We start from the raw sequence: 24,298 nt of genomic DNA, 5'->3' as shown, positions 1-24,298 counted from the left end.
AGTGATCAAATAAAATCAATGATTAAAAGTGAAGAACTTTAAGCATCGTTTTCAATGAGATTGTAGTTACAAGCAATTCGAAAACAGCAAATTGATGAGTCCTTACGACGAGGAGAGGCATACAAGATGGATCTTTATCAAGTTAACATAAATTTGCCTAAATAATGATACATCAGACAACATCCTGTTGCATGATATGCAAGGGAGAAGCATAATACTGCTTCTTGCCAATCAAAATTTGTCCCTACCGAAAACCTAAAATCTTGTTTACAGCTTTGGAGAATGAAGCTCCAAGATTACCAAATCTGCAATTCACAACAAAATGTTCAGAATCAGCAGAGTAACAAGCTGCGCATAAATCTCTCCTGTCATAGCCAGAAAAAAATTAATTGCGAGCTGAAAAAAGTAATTTAACAAGTTAAATTAGAATAAGATATCGCAGATCTACATCTGTGAGGAAACAGTTAAAATGGAATAATTAGGTATGAATTGTGCTAATCCAAAACCTACCTATCATTCAATAAGATCATGGTTAGAGGCTCATGAATTTCCAACAAACAATAATTAATCTAATGTGCTAATTTGAATTTGCTTTATGCCTTTATCTGTCTTAGATGAAGAAGAAGCTAATAACCTGGCAAAATCGCACCTCAAATTACTTGGTTTTACAGCTCAATTCAACATGCGTCAAACTTAAGGACGAGAGGGCAATCTTGCCCTAGTCCAAGATGGAGGACCAGTCAGAGGTAGTCTATTGCATTTTGCTGTACACCAGTGCAGTAACCATAATTCATTCTCCAGAGGTGCTACCTATGAAATGCCGCAACTAGCAGCAAGGGGAGAGTTTTAGCTAACCATACAATTATGAATTATTTAAAAATTCAATAGATGGATGGAGCTGCAAACCTTAAGCAAGATCATGTTAAAATAGATCAAATTCTGTAAAATTGGATCAGTCGTCATCTTCATCATCTTGATTGTTGGCATGATTGATCTTTTGAGCACGATACATTTCAGCAACCTAGAGAAGTTTGACCAACAACTTAGGAAGAAATTTAGAAGAAAACAATATCAAGCAGGTCTAGTGTCGACCAATAAATGTTATCCTTTATTCCGTTACTTGTTCAGATGTTGTTGCTTGTTCAGGGCTTTTGTCATCTCGCACACGTACCAAACGAGGAAATCGAAGGGAAATACCCTGTTAGAGAGCACAAGTTGGGAAAGAAAGCATTTCATCAGTTATTCTTCCAGAAAAACTACATTATGATGGTGGATTATCCATTGAGAAAGATTATGTTATGGTGCTAACTTTATTTGGATCAACTGTACCACTAGCAGCACGATGAACAGGACTGATGCTCAAGTCTGCAGCTTTTACCTCCCAAACCTGTTGCAAAAGCAAATTGATTACTATGAAAAATTCCAGAATTGGCAATAGGTTTAAGAACATAATTCACTTTCCAATGTAAAGTAATGTTAACGTCAAGCTGGAGAGAGCGCTGAGATGTGATGAGACTTCAAGATTTACTCAAATGGATCCATAAATAGTCACCTTGTTGATGAGAAAAGCGGTGAAAGGCAGCCGTGGGTTGTGGGTAGTCACTCAACCGCCTAGCGCCTAGGCGAAAGATAGGCGCTAAGACGGTCTAACATTTTTAATAAAATATTAATAAAAAATAATCATATCTGATGTATAATATATATAGTAATATACTATATATAAAAAATTTAATACCACATTGCACCAAAATATTAATAGTGCCCTACTCCTCTTGATTATATGAAGAGCTTGCGAAAAGCAAAGGAAATATTGAGGCTTCGGTTGGTCTTGTAACTACTGCTGCAAGGCCAGAGAGACTAGAGAAGATATTTGGTGCAAAGAATGTAGAAACGGAAGTAAAGAAGACAAAGGCAAAGAAGAGAAAGTGGAAAAAAGAGAAGAAACAGAGGAGAGTGAAAGGGAAGAAAGAGAAGAAGAAACATAGCAGAGTGAAAAGGAAGAAAGAGAAAAAGCCAAGTAAATGTGAAAGGCAAGAAACAGAGAATAAGAATTAGAAGAAAGAGAGTAAGAAGAGGGTAAACACTTGTTGCCACTCGAGAGAGTAGGAGAGAGGAGACGATTGGTTAGGGCTCAGAATCTCAGATAGCTAGAGAAGGAATTATGGAGAGATCATTTTTTTTTTTTGATGAAAATTGGTTAGTTCATCTTATAGCATATGACCTGTTGAAATTAGGGGTCGCAAAACAAGATTTGACCCGATAACCCGACACCATAATTCGACTCTTAATCAAATTTGAGTTCAGTCTAATCGGGTTCAAATCATAAATGGGTCAATCTGCTTAACCCATTTATTAATTGGGTTTTGCTCGGATTTATACTAATGACCCATTTTGACCTGTTTGACCCATTTAAGTAAACGGTTTGAGTCGGATCAACTCGCCAACCCGTTATATATATATATATATATATATATATATTGAAAAACCCTAAATATACCTACCCTAACTCACGCATGCCTCGGTCTCACATTCATACCCTCTCCACTCCACCCCAGCCATCTTATTGAAAGCTAGAAATGGCAAAAAGAAATTTGCCCCGACTTGCCGCTTGCCACGATGCCTCTATTTGCCGCCTATCATTTATCACTTGCCGTCAGTGGATCTCCTCACCCCATCGGAACCATCTGCCCTCACCCTTGTTGTCACCGCCTACCAAGCCCATGGTTCATTTTGCACTATTTTTTATTGAAGATTCAAATGTTTAACTAGTTTTTATTTCTCTACAAAATCTCTCGATTCTAGCGCATAAATTAGGGTAGTTCTTATGGCAGATTTTAATCAAAGATCTTTTTTGTTGATTGTTAGATTTGCTTGGCCATAATTTTAATCACTTGGCTTGTAATAGTTAGATCTGTTTAATTGGTTTGCTACTAGCATTGATATGTTCCAATGTACTAGTAGAAAATTTTTACTACAATATTTTAGATCTATTTAATTACTGCAATGTAATGTTTTGAAAAGCAATAATGGCGGCCGTCATGGCTAGGCAGCGCAACGACCACCCCTCAAAGTGGCATGCGGCCTGCCAATGGAGGGCATGCCACATTAGCGCTCAGCTTTGGCACCTGGCGGACCGCTAGACACGGGTCGGGTTGATAGACACATGTCGGGTTCTGGCAAACTTAAAAAAACTGACATCGATCTCCTCAGTCTTCTCTCGTACTAGATCCTCCTTTTCTGCCCTAAGCGGCAGCAGCAACATGAGCGGTGACAAGCGGCAATGACGACAAGTAGCAAGCGGCAACACAAGATCATCTGCATTCCTTGCCCCTTCTTGCTCTTCCGCTGAAGCTTCTCTGTGTGTGTGTGTGTGTGTGTGTGTGTGTGTGTGGCAACGAGAAGCTGAGCTATTTCTCGCTCGCTCTACTTCCCTCTTTTTCAAGCTTTTTTTTCTATATTTCCAATTTTAACCCTAATATAAATAGATGACAGGGTGGCATTTGAAGTAATGCTTAAGGGTAGTATGGGGATTTTTTATTTTCTAATTTTTTAAAATCTCAGTGATTGTTAAATGAGAAAAAAGGACTAGTTATGATTCTATTTTAGCTACTTGCAATCTTAGTATTAATTTTTAGCTATATTAGAATATATTATATATCTCATATAATTAGATTTAATTTTTTTATATATTAAAATACTACATCACCTTGGCGCCTACCTTCAGCCTAAGTGCTAGGCAGTGGGGTGACAATTTGCAGCCGCCTTTCAATACACTGCTGCAATATTTACTGCATTGATCTGTTTAAACAAATAGTCATATAATGAACAATGTTCGACTGCATTGATCTGTTTACTACAATGTTTAATTGATCTATTTAATTGATTTGTTAGATTTGCAATGATTAGTTAATTATTGGAATGTTTTACCGCATTGATCTGTTTACTGCTTTAACAGCTTTCTTGGATTCGGATGATTGTGTTTGAAGTGTTAAATGCTATTGGACAATAGTAAACAGTAGATTTCTCATACCATAGCTCTATTATGGAAGATTGGAGTATCTGACTTCTTGTTTCAGTATCATTTGTGCATCAAATAAAAATGAGGCCATGATGCATTTACTTCTTACTTATATTGCCTGAAGCACCTTTGAAGGCATATGTCAGGCAAAAGATGTATATAACTATGTAAGCTATTGTAATAGAGTAAATTACATTGAACTAAAAGTATAGTAATTAAAATTAATAACTTCTCCATCATGATATTCTTTAGATAATTTCTCTTATCTTTTCACTCAAAAGCTTCCAATGTTATGACACGATTTTTGATTCTTTTCTTATGTCAGAACTTCAATTTAATTTAGTTTCGTAACTTCCATTCCTATGTCATGATATTGTTTCTCTTGTTCTCATTTTAGTTCATAATAGTGTGAAGATATTCACTAAATATGGAGAAAGTATTTATGAGAAGATTTCTCCTCCCATAGTAGGTGGAGAGAACTCTAGTAATAAACGAAAAAAGAAAGCAAACATCTAATATTTGAGAAGTGTATAGGAAACTATTCCAATTGGAGAAGATAGGTGAAGAGGGGTAGATGTAAATTTTGTAATGTAGTATACATATCAGATATCAAGTACAGACTGAAAATATAAAATGTCATATACCTATATGTCCAAAGTAAAAAACTAAATTATTCCTTACTAAATTAGAAGGATCTATGTCTTTTCAAATTTCTAATTTTAATTCGAAGAAATACCGTGAATTGGTTACAATAACAATTGTTATGCATGAGTTGCCTTTTCAATTTATTGACTATGAAGGAGTTAAAAGTATTGCACCAGTTACTTATATGATGACGTCAGACTCATTAGTAGAAACACAACTATGGCAGATATTTTGAAAATGTATAGAAAGAAGAAGATAAATAAAAAAATTGGTTATATTCTATTCCTGGAAGAATTAGTTTAACGTCCGACTTGTGAACCTCCATAACCATCATTAGTTACTTATGTCTCACAACACACTTTGTCGATGAAAATTAAGTATGTACAAAGATAAAATTATTGTCCATAACACTAAATAATGCATGTGCAAATAATTTGTTTTTTGGGTTGATGAGAAGCTAACTCACATCAAAGGATGTTTTATTATGTGAAGGTGATCATCTTGAGTTTGATTCATTTGAGAGTTTCGAGTATGTGACTAAATCACAAAAGTCACAATTAGAATTGTGTTTAGAAAAGCCTCAAGTTGATCGAAATTCTAAATTGAATATTCTTAATTATTAGAAATCCTATCAATTTCGACATTCAAATCTTTCTTTCATGGTATGTGATATATCAAGTACTCTTATCTTCACAGTTGTTTCTGAATCTGCTTTTAGCATTAGTGGTAGAGTACTTGACCAATATAAAAGTGTCTTAAAATCTAAGACTGTAAAAGCTTTAATTTGTACTTAAGATTGATTGTTTCATACTACAGGTAATTATATTTTATTTTCTTATATAAATATTCAAAAAGTTTAGTCTGCTAATTATTTAATTTGGACTCTATGACTAATGCAAGTGAAACTATAGAATCTGATGAATGCTCAAATACATAAATCTAATACTTAATAAGGTACTTGTATAGATTTTAATATCGAGGGAGAATAGTGGTTTTTGCATTTATATGCTTTTCTTGAAGATATCATAGTTTCCCAAATTCTTAGATACGAGGCAATCTAAGTATTTTCTCAAATTTCTCAAGATATTTCTTTTTATAACTTTTATATTATATTTTTATAGTCAATATCTTATATATTTAATATTGATGTTTGGTACGAGAATCTCAACTTTTTCTCTCTCTATCTTCTATATTAGTTATTTATGTTCTCTTTATTCTTTTTGACAAGGTCATGATCTTTGAACAATAAAATGGAGGGTTTAATGTTGTTGTTTGTTTATTTCAAACTATTTATAATTTGTAATAGATTGTAAATTTAACTATGTTCTAATTGTCATGGGATTGTTAGATTTGAGAGTTAGGAACTAAAATTAGTATTTAAATACTTAATGTTGGATATTGGTGGTTGAATTGTAAAGTTGAAACTATATTGTAATTGTCATGAGAGTTGAAACTATGTTGTATGGATTTATATTATATTGAATTATTAGAATTATTATTTTTATGTTGTATGAGTTTTGAGTTGAAAAGAGTTTATTTTGTTTGTATAATACACCATTTATATAGATTAAATCGATAACAGTTGATTTTTATATAGGGTAAATATTATGTTATTCATGTCATGTTAAATAGGTTATCATTTCGTGTTAACACGATCCATTTATTAAATAGGTTATATAGGTCGTGTCGTATTATTCGTTTAATAATCGGGTCGTGTTTGTATTATGATGAAGTTAACTTAGACTCGTATATAACCCGACAAGATTGCCAACCCTAGTCAAAATCGGCATGTTAGCTTAGGTAGGCCAAAGCCAAAGCAAGCCGCCAGCCAACCCGCCAAGACTGCCATGTTGCTACTCCGCCTCCTTTCCCAGCCACATTTCCAATCTACAGGATGGCCAGTGTGCTGCCCCGTCAAGGCAGCAACCTTGAACATCTTTCAAAGCACTGGAGAGAGATTATCTCAGTCCTTGCCCATGCGAATGGCATTTTCATGATCTTTTCGGTCTTATTGCTTTCAGAACAATAAGAAAAGTCATAGATTTATCAGGCCTCAACAAAATAAGTAATCTTAATATAAGAATTATCCTCAATTACTGGTTATAATGATCAGGAAACTCAAGAAAATTGGCAACATCCACAGAACAAATTTATCAAAAGAAATTTATGCCTTAACAGGTAACTTCTTCACAGCTACAAACTTACCAGAAAATGAACTTCCTGACAACTCAAGAAAAGTATCAGACAAATAAATAGGAAAACATAGCAACTCGGTGAGTACTCTTGTAAAATTCTTTCCACTATCTGTCTATCTCTTTCATCTGAAATTTCTAAGAGCCAACACTACCGTTCATTATGTTGTTACTTTGATTAAGAGCTATTAAGAACATCAAAGAGACAACAAGGCGAAATGCAAATTAAATTGTTGTAACATTATAAATTATCAGAGACATCATCAATTACCTCTGATGGCTCAAACCATACGTCTGGGTTCATTGAATCGGCATACCTATAATATGGCTGGAAAGGACAAAAGGAAAAGGTTTTACAAGAGAACATATAACACAGAAATAAGACAGCATGTAACAACACTTCCAAGGAAAAGGAAACATGATTATAGGGTCACCTTTGGTTTTGGAATCACTTTAGTTCGAAGGCTTACAGAACACTCTTCAAGTTGTGATTCAGAAAATCCAGTACCTAATTGCCAAAGGAGAGTATTATTGTGGCATGATTTCAATCTGATTTGAGATACAACAACAAACAAGCCTCTCTTCCCAATTATTCAGGATCAGCTATGATTATAATACATCTTCTGGCTTACCTATATTACAAATTGTTTGATACTCTTCATTGTTTTCATCATAGCAAGCAAGGAGAAATGAACCATAAACCCCTACAAATAAAAGCAGTATTAGCTATAGGATGGCCAAAAGAAACCAGAGAAACATTCAACAGAAGTACTAAATACAAAAACAGCTTAAGAAAGTTATATAACATGCTGCAGAAAGTACTAAAAGAAAGATGTATGTTATTTTTAAAATCCTAAATTTCAAACTTGGTATATTTCTTGACATTTACCTGTCCGTTTTCCTCGGCCATGGAAAGCAGCAATAGGCACCAAATCTAGTGAATCGCCAATGCTGCAGAAATTGTTATAGTTAAATGACCAACAACTGAAGAAAATAACTCAGCGATAGATACATCTGGGGAAAAAATAAGACATCCCAATGCACATGGCTCCTGTTTTCTAATGCTCTAATGTAACCATGAATCTAGACTTAGTCCTAATAGATGGTCAAGACCATAGAAAAAGTATTTGAACCATGGATGGCCAAGCCGTGCCGAGCCATGCCGGGCTGGCATGGGGCTGTGCTGAAAGTGCCATGTGGAGCCTTTTTTTTCTAATTTTTTTCTATTTTTATTAGTTATTATCAAATTAATTGATCATTTAGAAGACTTAGATAAAATTAATGATAATGAAACTAAAGATAATAATAATGATAGTGATGGTAATAATAACGAGACTTAGTCGGGTGGCGGTGATAATGGAGATGAGAAATGCGTCCCTGTTATACAACCTTCTTAGAGAGGTATTCTTTTTACAGAGGACTTGAGTTTATAGATAGTAGGACATTAAGAGAAGTGCACCTACAGGATGATATGAGTCCATCATAATTACCATCATATCAATCACACCCATCAGAGCCAAAACATCATTATTATACTCTATATTTACAATCTGTATATGCTTATGGTGTGTTTGTGTTTATGCTGATGCCATTCATTCCCGTGCATGTTCAATAGTCATATCATATCATAAGAGAATTATAAAATTTCTATTTGTATGAAGATTATGTAAGACGTTATAATGAGCAATACTATCAGTGAATGAGTTTTGAACAATATCGACAGTATTTAATGCAATATTCTCATGTTATTCTTGTGCCGACAAAATAAAGTATTTGATTCTACTATATATTAATTTTAATTATTAAACTATTATCGATTAATATTATGTGTTCAATTATATTATGGAGTGTTTCAATCACTAATATTAGTTTTAATGAATATCTTCAATCATAATATATGTTGAATGCTATTATATTTAACTATTATTTTATCTTTAATAAAATATCATTTACAAAAATAATCTAAAGATAAAATATTATAATGTAGGTTTTAAACTTTTAATATATATATTTAAACCAAAAACTAAAGATAAACATATCGAAGACCCAAAAACATATTTAAATATTCTAAAAAATTTATTAAAAATATTCTAAATGCGTGCCAGTGACACATATGGGTGTGCCACTAGCACGGCAGGGCGTGCCGAGGCATGCCGCTCGACACGCCCCTTGTCGACTGGCACGTGCCACTAGCACGGCCATCGTTGATTTGAACTATATAAAATTAATATCACGCACTGAAGGTGGCCGGCCATCTACGTGGGGGTTCAGTTTAAGCAATTCGGAAATCAATTTTCAACCATCTATCACCAATACAGCTCCCAAGTTACTATCTCATGTTGTGCATCTTCTTTAATTACTAGTCATATGTTTCATTGGATAAAGGACCCGACATAATCAAAGTATCATCATTATTCCACCTACCCCATCTCTTTTTTTCTGCAATTTTATATACTAAAATTAAGAATATGTACATAGATTTTTATTATTTTCAGGTATTTGGAGCAAATTAGTTTCCACCTGTCCATGTAGTCTTTCTTTAATTTCAGCCAGTTGTTTGATCTCTTTGAAGGCTCATATGTAGCATCTTTATCCAGTGTTTTGATAATCAATCCTTCACAACTACAGAAACATTAGAACGTAAGTTGCAGGAAAAAAGCAAGCTTGTATTCAAAAAAGAAACAAAGAATAACATTCACATTGAAATTCCTCAAACAATAGTAGTTAGACAACTTACTGACAGATATACAGGTATTCAGAAAGTAAAAGGTCAATTAACTTCCAAAGTCCAAACATACAGAAATTGACTAGTGCAGTATTGAAGCATACTATTTTGACACGATATTGATATTTCTTGGTCATTCAATAAATAAAGATTATATGCCTTTCTACAATATATAAATTCTTCACTAAATGAATTTAATGTAACAAAAAGGAGAGAATAAACAGGAAAAAAAAATGGTTAAATACTACTGAAGCAATCATCGCAAGGAAACTTCATATTCTGTTTTATCACCGCAGAGGACAATAATTACTTAAAGATATATAAATTCCTCATAGAATCATAACAACTAGAACTATATAATATTAAATGGTAATCTTAGATGAAATATTAGAAATTCTATCCTAAAATTTTCATCAGCAGCCATGAACATAAAGTATGAAACTAGAAGCCACCCAAAAGAGAACAGTTCTGTAGAAGCCAAAATCTAATGACAGTGTGCCAATAACCAGAATATTACCAGCTTAAGAGTTAACAATTGTCAGAAAAATAAGAACTTCCACATGACACAAGACATGGACACAACAACAAGGAAGCTAGCAGAATCTATCAGTTCAAGGAATTATTCATCAATATTTCTGTTGCATCTGATGTGCATCCATAAGATTCATCACACTATTCCCTCTCAACATATACCAATCATGAGTTTTCTGATTTTCTTATACATAATGCACTATTTCATGATTAAAAACGCTTCTTTCCTTGCTCTTTACGTCAAAGTCAAAACAGCTATTCGAAGTTACTTTTAACAATAAAACATAGTCCAACTGACCAATCTAGATAACATAAGTGCCACAAAAGATCCACTATGTAGGAACATGAATAATCAGGCCTTCATCATTCATGGTACATTGGTAGCAGATAAGAGAATCAGAAGATATGAAGTGAGACATCACAAGAATCAAATCAAATATAGCTCAAATAAGAATAAAACTAGCAATCCACATTTAGCAGCATCAAGAAGAAGGATAACATTAAGCTCAGCAATTTTTTTCTCCATAGTATTATAACATTTGTATGCCTTGCCTACCTGGAGTTGACAGCTGCCTCAAGAAACTTCTGTATTTCCTCAAGGTCATTTGATGTTATTGCAGTTGCAAACTGAAAAACTCCTGGTACTTCCTCAAAAGAGCTATAAAGGTGCTGGACAAGGCCAAATCAGTCAAAAGAGTGAATATCACTCTTGCCATTGAAACAAGACACTGTATTCACGACAATAGCATTTACATTATTCTTGATAGTTGAATCAATCCTAAGTGTGTTCTGTATATATACATACATACATACATACATACATATATATATATATATATATATATATATATATATATATATATATATATCAATGTTTTGAAAGATGGCCGTGGGGTGGTAGCCAGTCACCCTACTGCCTAGCTGCCTAGCGCCTAAATAGAAAATGGGCGACAAAGCAAATGACAAGATGGGTGACAAGGCAATTTAGCTAATTATTTATATTATGGAGTGTTTCATTCACTAATATTAGTTTTAATGAATATCTTCAATCATAATATATGTTGAATAATATTATATTTAACTATTATTTTATATTTAATAAAATATCATTTACAAAAATAATCTAAAGATAAAATATTATAATGTAGGTTTTAAACTTTTAATATATATATTTAAACCAAAAACTAAAGATAAACATATCGAAGACCCAAAAATATATTTAAATATTCTAAAAAGTAATAAATAAACAAATAAATAAACATATTATATATATATAATTAACTAATTATTGCTTTACACTTTTACTTCCTCCACCAATTAACTCACATTTTGAAAAATAAAAAGTAAAATTACTGTATAGAATAGGAAGACAGTAACTACTATGTCTAACTAATTACTGATTTAAAAACAATAAAAACAGGAACCAATAATTAATTGCTGATTATTAACTCTAGTTTATTCACATTTCAAAATCCTCTACAGTAAAAAATTGTAAGAGAGCTCGGGATTAGCATGGCAAATTAAGAGAGTTCAAAAATTAGTAATTCCTCTAATTAATTCCTATAGCTGTTAACCATAGCAGATTAAGAGTAATTGAATATTTAAGCACGGGAAAATTAAAAAATTTCAAAACAGCAAAAATGAGAAATTGTAACTCTGCAAGAGAGCAGGAGTGAGTGAGTGAGAGAGACTGGGAGGTGGAAGATTAACTCTGCATGCACGCTGGCGCTAGAGATTGGTCGCTGCATTCACTACCATAGGTGGAAGATTATATTTTTTTTTTTAGGGTTTCGGTGTCAAGAGCAAGCGAGAGAGAGAGCAGGTGGGTTTTTTTTATAGTTAGTAACTAAAATCTGACCCACTTCACTTCGGCCCCATCAAGAAATGGCAGGCCAAAGCATCGACCTGCCTAGCGCTTTTGAGCGCCTAGGCAGGCCGCCATTTGCCCACGCCAAACAAATTAGCGAGGCAACCAGTGCGCTGCCTTGCCATAGCAGCTGCCATTTCTGCTGTTCAAAACACTGATATATATACATCGGGATATATTACTAGCTTTATGTTAAATAATTTACATCTTTCCCCAAAGCTTTAACAGCAATTCTATAGCCATTAAGTGCATGGATCCGAAAAACTATATCTCGAGGTTAAACAAGATTAAGGATTTTCTCTTTCTTATATTTAGATTAGGTTTTTATGATCCCAAGACGCAATCAGTGGTTAACAAAGTGTTAAAACTTTGAGATCTCAAATTTTTGACACAAATTTTGTGAAGAAACAGAGAGTTGGACTACAAATTATAACTAATATTCAGGAATAATTTAAAACTTTAATAACCATTGTGTATGTACATAGAGATTCACAAAAGCTCATTTCAAGGAGAAGAGATAAAATAGTCTCATTTTAATTCACCTTGGGATGATTTTTTTCTCAAATCCCTGAGCACTCCTAATGGCTTTATAAGTGTTCAATTTCCTCAGGTTTCAACACTAAATTTGCGTGCTCTCTCCAGATCAGCTTCCTAGCACACAGAATATGGAATAGATTCCAAAGCCCCTTCATTTTAGCTTAAGACTAATGACACCAATTCCTAGAGTGATAACTGAAACTGTCCTTAATGCGCAAGTGAAAGCCCTCAGTGACTGTGTGTATTATTACTTGGACCATAGTTCATATTAAAACATTTCAGTGGTATGAGTACTATGTAAATGTCTTACTCACATATATATCAAAAGCTAAACAAAATCTAAAGATCAGAAATTCAGAACTACACCATCATGAGGAACAAGATTGTGCAAGAGAAATGTGTGCACAATGATGCACTAAACTACAACTTTTTCTGAGAAATAAAGAACTGTGATACCTCTCGGCGAACTTTAAGTTGCTCCTCCAGAAGAGGTTGGCCATTTATATATAGAATATCAAAGCCAAAGGTACAGACTGCAACTTTTATGTCACTTAAGATAACTCCCTTGCGAGCTCGAGTGCTAAGGACCTGCAAGAAGGAAACATAACTGCTCCATAGCAGCTCTAAAATAGCTTGGACAAAATATAGTTATGTTCTTTTAGCCAATTGCTAAGTAATGAGCCCACGCACTAAAAAAATTGGGAATATGAACTGAAGATGCTAAGTAATGAGGTTTCCTGTGGCAATAAGTTAGCAGTATTTGGGTGATATCTAGAGCTTAGATAGGTGCAAAGACATCAATGGAGTTGGGCAAAAACATGAAAGTATTAACCAAATAGTAAATATAAGGAGAAACCTGAAACTCGATAAAATCATTAACATTATTTGTTAAACAAGACTTTGCTAATCACACAATAAAAATCATCTCCAATACTCGTTAAATTCAATATCATCCAACCAACTAAGTCCGATATAATTCTTACATTTCCTCCCCAACAAATATAATTTGCTCAAGCATCTAACTTTTTTCACTTATAAGTAGCATATTAGGTTGGTCCCATCTCAAAAATCAAATAGAAAAAGAATTAAGAGGACAATTTACCTATTTTTATGAGTAGATTATGTATGAGACCCTACATTTCTATAAAGGAACCAAAAGAATATTCTTCAGGACCATTTAATTCACAAACATAAATGAAACAAAACTACTAGAATCAGAAGGAAATAGGACAGCAAAGAGAAACCAATTCCAGTAGAATAACCAACCCCAAGCATTGAGACTAAAGGCTTGATTGTTGTTATTTGTAATTCTAAGAAAATCTTATGTAGCACAATACTGATATGTCACGAAATTCCTTTTCAATACAATATAAAAGGATATCTAAGAGAAGGAAGAAAAACTGCATCTATAAATAAATGATTTGACTGAACTTCCTACAAACTTAAAATAAATATCAAACCTGGAAAGGCAAAATTCTCTGTTTTTCACGGTCGTAAGCAACAATCTCACAATCCAGCACAAAAGATCTGACAGTAGGTTTTCTGAATCTGCATTCAGATGCCAAATCAATTATCAATGCAAGCATTACACTTCCAAGTTCCAACTAGTTATCAATTCCAAGAAGTCCAATCATACAGACATTCCCTTCTAAATTGAACAATTTAACAAAAAATAATAGGGAAATAGAAAAACAAACAGAAAGACATAGCCGCCATAGTGCATGCACACCTTAGTGCATGCAGTAGTAAGTCAATTATCAAAATCAAGAAGGATAGGATATCAATAGGTGGCTTCAAATGATCTTATAAGCTAAACATTTTGTAACTCTAAGATCCTTCAAATAAAGGATAATCTTCAAGGACTTACTATTTTCAGATAACAGATGTTCAAAGGTAAGAACCTTTATGCATTCAAACCATGTCTTCCATGAATATTTTCAAGGATCAGAATAAGCTGTGGAGACAAAATTTTGAATTAATAATAAATAGAAAAGGAACAGAATGAAAGGAGCCTACAAAGCCAAGTTAATAAACGTCCAATTTTAGTCATAAGTTGCTTCCCAATGGCTGACAAGAAACTTGAAAAAAAATCTGACTCTTCAAGAAAAAGAGATTCAATGTTATCACAATCCACAAATACTGGAGAATAAAAAGAAATCCCTTAAAGAGAAAGAGATGACCGCTCCAACCCAATATTACTATATATGAAAGGTCTATTCACCCCAAGATAAAAGAGAACTGATATCTGGATTGTAACCATGCTATTAATGGACAATTGCAAAATAGTAGTGCCTTAGAGATGAAACTTTCTACCACACTTCAATTGTGGTGTTGCACTATAAGGTGGCTATTAGCATGATAGATTACAAGCGGCTAAAACAAAAGAAACAATAAACAAAAGCTCTCCACATGGCTAGCATCAATTTGTTCATCAAATAGTTGCAGAATAGGGCAACATAAGTCATTAATGGCCTAATGCCAATTGGGAGCTCACCTAGAATGAGTTCCCAATGACAAACACTATCCTGAACCAAACATGAAACTTACTCACATTCATCAGATAACCAATATGATATATGTTTGTCTTACGTTCACAATGTGGCATCTTGAAAAAAAACATACGGCAAACATTTTTCACTAGTCCCAAGAAAACATACAATGTTTGCAGTAATAATATGGAAGAAAAAGCTGGCAGGCAAATATACCTTGACACAGCATTGACAACGTCTGGGTACTTTCCAGTATTTCGTTCAGCATTGCGACTATAAATCTCTACCGCTCCATCCTCCAAGTAATGGATCTTCATTTGAAATAAGAAACTAAGTGCAAGTACACAAACATGTGAAGAAATTGTAACATTCTAAAGAAATTAGCAATACCTGAGCACGCTCACCATCATACTTATACTCACACGTAAATTCCATGCCCTGGAACTTATCAAGGATCTCTGATACGGCTTTTGTTGGCTTTGCCAACATGGGTCCAACAGGCACGCCTAGAGAAAAATTGCAAGCCTTTGGGAGTTTCCACACACCAACTTGAAGAAGAGCTGGGATAATTTTATCATAGATAGGAAGTACTGAATATACTTGCTTGATGATCTTCCCAGCCTTTAAAAGAAAATAACAGAACAATTGGAAAAAAGAGAAAAGAAGTCAAGAAAATTCAACAGCCTCTGTTTCATTGCTAAATTAGAACAAATACCATTTATAAGAATAACAACATGAATAGAATATCAATGCAAGGAAACCAGTGACCAGTGATACTAGAAGTTTCACATGTATTACATTTATTAGAGTTATATCCTTATTCATTTTATTTACATACATGATTATTTATATAATTAGAGCTAAGGTATAACGCCCACGCCAGGCACGTGCACGTGCCCGTGCACGCCCACACGATGCATGCGACAAGACGGGCGGGGCCTGTCACGCACGGATACACTCCTGTGCTCATATAATCCACCATAAAATAAATCATGACATAATCAAGTTAAACCTGTTAACATATAACTAAAACCACTGATACAATAGTACACTATAATCCAACATGTATTATACAATTCATCATCTAATATAATAAAGTACAAATATCCAATAATGGTATAACTTAATATCTATATAAACTATCTTCTATACCATCCACGTTTATAACTCAGATCATCTTTTTTCTAAGATATCTTTTTATGATATCTCAAATTGCTATCACATACCACAAATCTTTAAGGGGGAGTTAAAAAAAATTAGAGTTATAAGCTAAAAGCTCAGCGAATAGACCTTACCCCAAATCAGTGATGTCAAACAGAAAATAAATCATGTACTAGATAATATGAATCAGAAAGAAGCATGATGCCATGTATGAGCATGTATATATGTATCATCAATAACATTTATATAAATATAATCAATATTATCACATGAATGGGCATATTATATCCTCAACCAATATATATCTCATAATAAAATTATAATATAACATATGAAGTATAACAATCATAATCCAGTGATAATAGTCATATCAGTAACGATGCATGATGCATGCCAACTACTCGATATCATATATGTCATAGTCAGATACAATCCACATATCTCTCACTATTACAGTTATTTGTCTCAATTCTGAATATCATCCACCATACTAGAATTTGGTACCCGACTCCAAACTCGATACCTATTATACCACAAGCTCAACGCATACCCTATCATACGCTAAGGGAATCTCTAAAGATAATCATACCCTATCATACACTAAGATAGTAATAATTATACCCTGTCATACATTAAAGATATATCAATGATAGTTATACCATATTATACGCTAAGGATATATCAATGATAGTTGTACCGTGTCATACGTTAAGAATATATCAATGATGGTTGTATCATGTCATATGCTAAGGGTACAATCATTAGCCATCACTATACTCTGTCAAACGCTAAAAGTATGTTCAATACCAATCTAGATCCATCACATCACATATACATGTATTTTTAGAATTTTCTAATACATAATAGATCATATGCATATATCTAATACTACAACAGATCATGCAACTTAGAAATTTAGATGGTAAAAATCTGGATCCACCTCTCTTCCTATAACAGACCATTGCAACCTGCTGCTAGCTCTTTTTTTATTATGAATCTTTATTAAACTAGTTTTAGTAAGATGTAATGTTGGAATTTTCTTAAAATTGAATGAGTGAATTGAGGAATAGATATGTTGAATTTTTTAGACTATTAAAAGATCCATATTCATATCCAAATGTAATCCAAACCATATCCATTTAAGATTTGATCCATATCCGATCTATATCCGTATATATTTAGTTAAGATATAGTTTGACAGTTTGCTATCCGTCTAATATCCATATCCGAATTCGAACTAAAAAATACGGATCCAAATATGGGTTGAGCACTATCCAATCTGTATGTGATCCGTTTTCATCCCTATAAAAGATCATTCCACTCTCTCAAGCTTGGGTAGTGTCATTACTGAGCTACAGGCTAAGAAGCATAAGCAACATCTCCTGCCTTCTTAGCAAGTCTCCTCTGCACCACCGTACTATGGTGAATGCTAATCTCACTCTTCTACCAGCCACAATATACTTCCACTATTGCTCGCATCACTCATGTGCTCAAATGAAACCATCACTCATCGCACTCCATGTGCACTCCATGCGATTGTCCGGGTCATCTTGCCATTCACTACTATCATCTTCATCCAAAGCTCGCTTCCACCTCTTGTAAGGACAAAGTTCATCACTTGGCACTCTCGATTGCTACCCAAAACACCAATCCATTTGATCATTTCACTAGTTCCATCTTTAGAAGTGCACAACTCCATCAGCACATTTACGGAGCCCTCAGCTTCACCAATGCCTCCACTTCAGCCTTTGTTGTCCATGATATAATTAATTCTAGATTTTTATTCTGACATCTCATATCATATGACTAGTGACTTTCATTTTCACTAATCTCACCCGTGCCCCCCTCACCCTTCCTCATATTCACCATTAATACGTCTCATTATCCTATCACTCACTGGTTAACAATGTTTTAAAAGACTCTAGGAGGCAAACAGGGCGATAATGGTTCATGTACCATTTAGGTGCTAAACGCATGCCTAGAATACTATATTTACTCATCCTAGAATAAAAATTTATTAAGTGATAATAATATATCAAAAAGATTGTTTCAAAAATCTAATGATAATGTCTATAGCACCCATAGAAAACTAAGAAGAAAAAAAAAAGAAGCAAACACCACAAATCATAACGTCCATATTTGTAAAACTCTTAAAAACATAAAAAAAAGATTAATTATCAGTTTGAGCTTAAAGCTTCAGCTTGATCAAGATAAAGCTCTTTATTGGATCTTATTTCATCATCAGAACCATCATCATCTAATTCTAGATTCAATTCAGCTTCCTCATTTGTGTCATCCTCAGAGATTAAATGTGTTTCATCGATGTCATCCAACCTTTTAGAACTAGAAGCACTTAATATTGCAAATCTAGAACTTTTCCTTAAAGTCATTACTTCCATTGCACCGGAGGCATCTTCAACCATATTCCATGTTAACCCAAAGCCAAGGATTACTTCTTTATTTAGTTTCAATTCAGATAATCATGCAGCAATATTATCTATATTCTTTGATGTTATAGGATTTTCTTCAAACCTTCCTCGCGAATTCTTGTTTTATCATTTAATTGGACATAGATTAATTTATTAAGTCTTTGTTGCTCAAGCCTATTTCTTTTTTGCTATGGATCTATGGAAGAAAAAATACAATATAAAAAAAAGAATCAAGCATTGTAGAAAGATAAGTATCATAACTATTCTTTCCTACCATTCTCCACTTTCGCTCCCAACCCAAAGAACTACATGTCAAGTTTAAAATTCTTAAAGCCATTTCTTATTCGTGAGGTGTCTCAGACCCATATAAAGACCACCATTTAACTGCTCAACAGAACAAAAAAATTAAATAAAATAAAATAAGGCATTTTAAACTCAAATAATAAAATTCTAGAAGTATTCAAATATAACCATAGAGTTAATACCTAGATGGATATCTGAATTAGCCCTTTGTCTTATAGCAATTCCTTTACCAAAAGAGCCACTTGCATTATAAGCGTCAAGATCATCAGAGATCTTACCATATGCTATGAGATTACCATGATAGAAACGTTGAACTCATTCTGTAAAACCATTCATCACAGTACAATTCCTCTCAGTTTATTTATTACCATAATAATAATATGGGTATAGAAATTGAATAAACCAACCACGAGAGTTAAGTCAGTTAAGTTGAATCGGGTCAAGTCTAGTCAGTTATATTTGCTTAGTCATTAATTTGGGATTAAAACGGATATTTCGTGCGTGGATCCAATTCGCTATAATTCTACTCCCACAAATAGGAGTTGTCATGGTTCATTTGGATTGTTGAACATTGAGAGAAATATTAAATTAGTCATTTCTTTTGTCATTATTTGACTTTTAATCTAATTAGAAAATCATAATTCCACCCTCAAACCCTAGCCACCATTACTATCTACGAGCCACCCACACCTTCGACTATCTACCACCCCCTTCCGGCATACCACCACCCTTCGACGACTGCCGCAACGTCGAATATTTTCATTTCTGTCCTATCTTGACCTTTCTTCACTATTTCTTTCATATATTTTCACCCCTACCTTGGAATCACGTCATGTTAAAACAAAAGATCACTAACTCATGAGGCTACCATCCATTAAATATCAGATTTTATTATGAAAAGATTGGTCCAAATCTGGTTGGCAACAGTGGTATCAGAGCCATCATTTCTCAACTAATGGTTAACAAGAGATCAAGGAAGACAAACGAGGAAGAGCACCCATAGAAGACCAAAAATTCATCTCTATCCTTGTGAAAGTTTCCCCGACACCACCACCACTAGCAACCGCCAATGACTGAGCCACCAACGTGGGCTAAGCCGATATTTTAAAAAAAAAAATTAGCCGATTTGAAGAACTTAAAAGAAATGCAAACTTTCCTCAAGGACATGATCCATGCCTTGACAGAGGCCATACTAGCCCCCACCACCGCCCTACTTAGCCAGCGCCGTCGGCCATTATCAAACCGAGGGCCCCCACTGTAAGAAAAATCCAACCCAAGAAGGAAACGAGGAGTTGGCCCAAATTACGGCCAAAGCATCACCTCCTATCGCGATGGAGTCCACCTACCCCCTACAGACCCAGACTGTCATTGCAGAGACTCCGGTGTAGCCTCCTACAATGAGCCCATCACTTCTATGACCACTGGCGGCCGCGACTTGCTTCCTTGGCCCAGCTGCCAGCCAATGGTGGCCACCGCAACCGCTGGCAACCGTCGGGTGGCCGAACCAAATATCTACCACCACTACGAGCTACCCTTTCGTTCGGGGTGGCTTCCTCAGGGCTTCTCACAGCCACCAAGGGCTAATGGATCCGTCAGCGACACACCATGATTGCCGTTGCAATAGATCTAACTCAAGTTCAATTTTTGACCTCCACCACCCTCTGCCACAGTAATGACATGTCAGACTTTGACTATTGGCGAGCCATGACCAAACCCAACAGTCATCGCCGCCCATGCAACCTGTGGTGGCGCCCTTAGGCCAAAACACATTTTTAGCCCTAGAGTTAGGGTTATGGCATTTGCATAGAGAAGATAAAGTACATGAATCCCAAGGTAGACAAATTTTCACAAACCAGTTCAACGACCTCGTGCAAATCAGTTATGGACCCATGAGCATGACCTTGGACGGTGCCCATAACTGGCAGCTCTAGTTCCACATCGAGACCACCGACGCTTGCCTTAGGACAGTAAGGTACACCGAGACTGATGACTAAGTTCAGAGGAGGAGACACGCAACCCAAAGGCCGGTCCTTATTACAAGCGCAGGTGGATGAAAAAAGAGCCAATGGCTTGTGTTTTTGGTGTGACGAGCGCTACACTTTAAGGCATCGATACGCCAAGGCTATGGGCAGTGTCGTGTTGATTGACGGCTATGACGACAAGGCTGAGGGGGATGTCGCAAGTCGAAAAGGAGCTTGAGCAGATAGGGGAGAAGGATATGTAGGCCGAGACCTCTATGCATCCATACTCCGATACTTGCGCCCCAAAGACCCTACGGGTGGACGTGCTCGTCTGAAAGTAGTGTGCACATCCTCATTGACACGGGGACACGTATAACTTCTTGGACAAGAGATTGGTACAAAGTATAAGGCTCAAGGTTGAGCCCACTATCAAATTTGATGTGACCATTGGCGATGGCACCCGCCTTAGAGCCGACAGTGTCTGTCGAGGAGTGGTGGTACAAGTATAAGAATATAGTTTCACCTTGGATTTGTATCCGCTAGCACTTCGAGGAGCAAACATCTTGCTAGACACCCAGTGGCTGCAGAGTCTTGGTTCTATCACATTTGATTTTTCATAAATAACTCACATTTCAGAGAGATAGACGTGTTGTACAACTAGAGGTTTGATGTGACCATCGGTGATGGCACTCGCCTAAGAGCTGATTTGTCGAGGAGTGGTGGTACGGATACAGGGACATAGTTTCACCTTGGACTTGTATCTGCTAGCACTTCGAGGAGCAAACATCGTGTTAGGCACTCAGTGGCTCCAGAGTCTTGGTCCTATCATATTTCACAGATGAGACTCATATTCCGAAGAGATGGATGTGTGGTACGACTAAAGGGGGTTCGCACACAAACGAGCCCTCCCTTACGAACATTGGTAGGAGTTTCACAAATTGGTGAGGTTGCCTACTTTCAGCTAGTGCTGATGGAGCCTAAGACCGTCTCTAATTTAGGTACTCATGTCGATTTGGATTGCTTATTAGCTGACTTTTCTAGACCTTTTGAGACCCCACAAGGGCTGCCACTTGCCAGGCACGGCGATCACAAGATCGAGATTGTACTAAGGGCCGAACCGACAAATGTGCAGCCTTATCGATATCCACATGTTGGAGCAAGGCATTATCCAGCCGAGTCAAAATTCTTATTCCTCATCAGTTATGTTAATGAGGAAGGATGACAATTGGCATTTCTGCATAGATTACCGAGCGCTGAACGCCATAACCATCAAGGACAGATATTCGATACCAGAATATAGAGTTGTTGGATGAGATGACGAGAGTTTCATACTTTAGCAAGCTCAACCTTCGTGTGGGGTATCACCAGATCCGAGTGCGTGTTGAGGACGTTCACAAAATGACATTCCGAACTTATGACAAGCACTATGAGTTTCAGGTGATGCCGTTTGGGTTGACGAGCACACTGACAACCTTTCAAGGGCTAATGAACGACATATTCCGTTCACTCCTACAACGAGATGTGTTAATATTCTTCAATGAAATTTTAGTGTACAACAAGATTTGGGAGAAGCACTTGGTTCACCTACAGTCAATGCTGGCGCTCTAGATGGACCACTCTTTCAAGGTGAAGCGAAGTAAATGCCTATAGGCCAACGACGAGTAGAGTACTTGGGACACATCATTTTAGTGGAGGGAGTCGTGGCTGATTCGAGCAAGGTGGCATGCATGCTCATCTGGATGAAATTGATCAACGGATTTGTAAACGGTTATGGGAAGATCGGAGCACCACTGAGAGCCTTGCTAAAGAAGGATGTCGTTGAATGGATTGATGCAGCGACAAAGGCATTCAAGGAGCTGAAGCTAGCAATGACAACCACTCTGGTGTTGACACTACCCGACTTCACCAAGCAGTTCATAACTGAGTGTGACGTATCAGGAGCAAGCATAGAGGTTGTATTGATGCAATCCGGGAGGCCTATTGATTATCTTAACAAAGCCTTAAAAGAGAGATCAAAACAGCTATCTACCTACAAGCGGGAGATGCTCCTATTTTGCATACAGTGACAAAATGGAGACCATATTTGATTGGGAGGCGATTTGTGATCTGGACAGATCAGTGGAGCTTACCTTATTTTATTTGGTAGCGGATTCACACGCTTGCGCAGCAAAATTAGGTCACCAAGCTATTAGGATATGACTACAAACTACAGTACAAGAAAGGAGTGGAGAATGAGACAGAGGATGCGCTATCCCGATAGCCCAAACAGGGCGAACTGACGACCCAGACGTACCTATCTTCCCCTTCTTGGCTAACATACGAACAGCAGGTGCTACTGACCCGGATATCTTAAGGATCTTGAAGGAGATAGAGGATGACCCTACGAGTCATTCTAGGCTCGCGAGAAAAGGCGGATTGCTATTGGACCGCGAGCGCCTCCGTATACCCGTGGACGTGGGCCTACAGCAAAGAGTAATGGAGCATTTTCATTCCACCATTGAGGCGGGACACGAGGGACTCCTACGAACTCACGGGAGACTACTATAGAGTTGTACATGGCCTGAAGTATGACAAAAGCTAAGGGCATTCGTGCGTGCTTGCAATATGTCCCAACAGGCAAAGACCAACTCACTGAGGCCAACAGGATTACTCCGATCCTAGCCCATACCAAAGAGGATTTGGGAGGACATCTCTCGGTTAGACCTCAGTTCAGCCTATCATCCACAAACAAATGACCAAACTGAAGTGGTGAACTGAGGCATAGAGCAAAACCTACAATGCTTTGTGAGAGAGAGATGGCTCAACTAACCATGGGCGAAGTGGTCCTACAACACTACATTTCATAGCACCATCGAGATAACCCCATTCAAGGCAATGTATGGTAGACCACCACCTACCCTGAGGACATACGACCTCGAGGCAACATCAGTAAGGACAAAGACAGAGTTAGAGCTGACAGATCGGGATGCTACAGAGACTACAGGAGCACATGACAACGGCCTAGAACCGCATGAAACAAGAATACGACAGCCAACATCAAGAGTTAAGAGTTTGAGGTCGGGGATCTTTTGGTGTGAGTTCAACCATATTGACAAGTTACTCAACATCCGGTACGCAACCCCAAGTTAGCGCATAAGTATTTTGGGTCATTACGTGTATTGGAGCAAATAGGACTAGCAGCGTGTAGATTGGAGTTGCCGGAGGGATCTCGGGTTCATCCCGTGTTTCATGTATCACTATTGCGGGCGAGAGTAGAGGCGCATCAGGCGGTAGACACGCATATACCCGATCCAATTGTACATGTATTTGAGCCAATACGCGTGTTAGAGAGACGGAGACGATAGTGGAGTGGCTCGAACGACATTCTGACGAGGCGACGTGGGAGTCTGAGGATGACATTATGGAACGCTTTCCGGACTTCTCACCTTGAGGTCAAAATG

The 24,298-nt window shown here is 36.3% G+C and overlaps 1 protein-coding gene across 4 annotated transcripts in view; it reads right to left on the bottom strand.

The window, feature by feature from the left end:
- Positions 1–4: 4 nt before the first annotated feature.
- Positions 5–24,298, bottom strand: part of LOC140767735 (DNA ligase 1-like) — a 28,201-nt gene continuing 3,907 nt past the window's right edge. Inside the window, exons 5-19 of one of the 4 annotated variants that reach the window (XR_012105615.1) lie at positions 15,395–15,625; positions 15,221–15,315; positions 13,976–14,063; positions 12,972–13,103; positions 10,668–10,780; positions 9,376–9,477; positions 7,745–7,806; positions 7,488–7,559; positions 7,290–7,363; positions 7,127–7,183; positions 1,310–1,387; positions 1,121–1,198; positions 907–1,021; positions 635–826; positions 6–305 (exon numbers count right to left, since the gene is read on the bottom strand). Coding sequence is in view for 2 of the 4 variants with exons in the window: in XM_073107752.1 (XP_072963853.1) it covers positions 953–1,021; positions 1,121–1,198; positions 1,310–1,387; positions 7,127–7,183; positions 7,290–7,363; positions 7,488–7,559; positions 7,745–7,806; positions 9,376–9,477; positions 10,668–10,780; positions 12,972–13,103; positions 13,976–14,063; positions 15,221–15,315; positions 15,395–15,625 (1,251 nt within the window). In the remaining 2 variants the exon portion in view is untranslated. Of the gene's footprint in view, positions 306–634; positions 827–906; positions 1,022–1,092; positions 1,199–1,309; positions 1,388–7,126; positions 7,184–7,289; positions 7,364–7,487; positions 7,560–7,744; positions 7,807–9,375; positions 9,478–10,667; positions 10,781–12,971; positions 13,104–13,975; positions 14,064–15,220; positions 15,316–15,394; positions 15,626–24,298 lie in introns of those variants that run through there. The other 3 variants (XR_012105614.1, XM_073107752.1, XM_073107753.1) reach the window with 3 other exon arrangements.

This window comes from Typha angustifolia, chromosome 9 (assembly GCF_048772165.1).
Source record: "Typha angustifolia cultivar Huaian chromosome 9, ASM4877216v1, whole genome shotgun sequence".
NCBI classification, from domain to species: domain Eukaryota; kingdom Viridiplantae; phylum Streptophyta; class Magnoliopsida; order Poales; family Typhaceae; genus Typha; species Typha angustifolia.
This window is presented reverse-complemented; position numbering and strand designations above follow the sequence as displayed.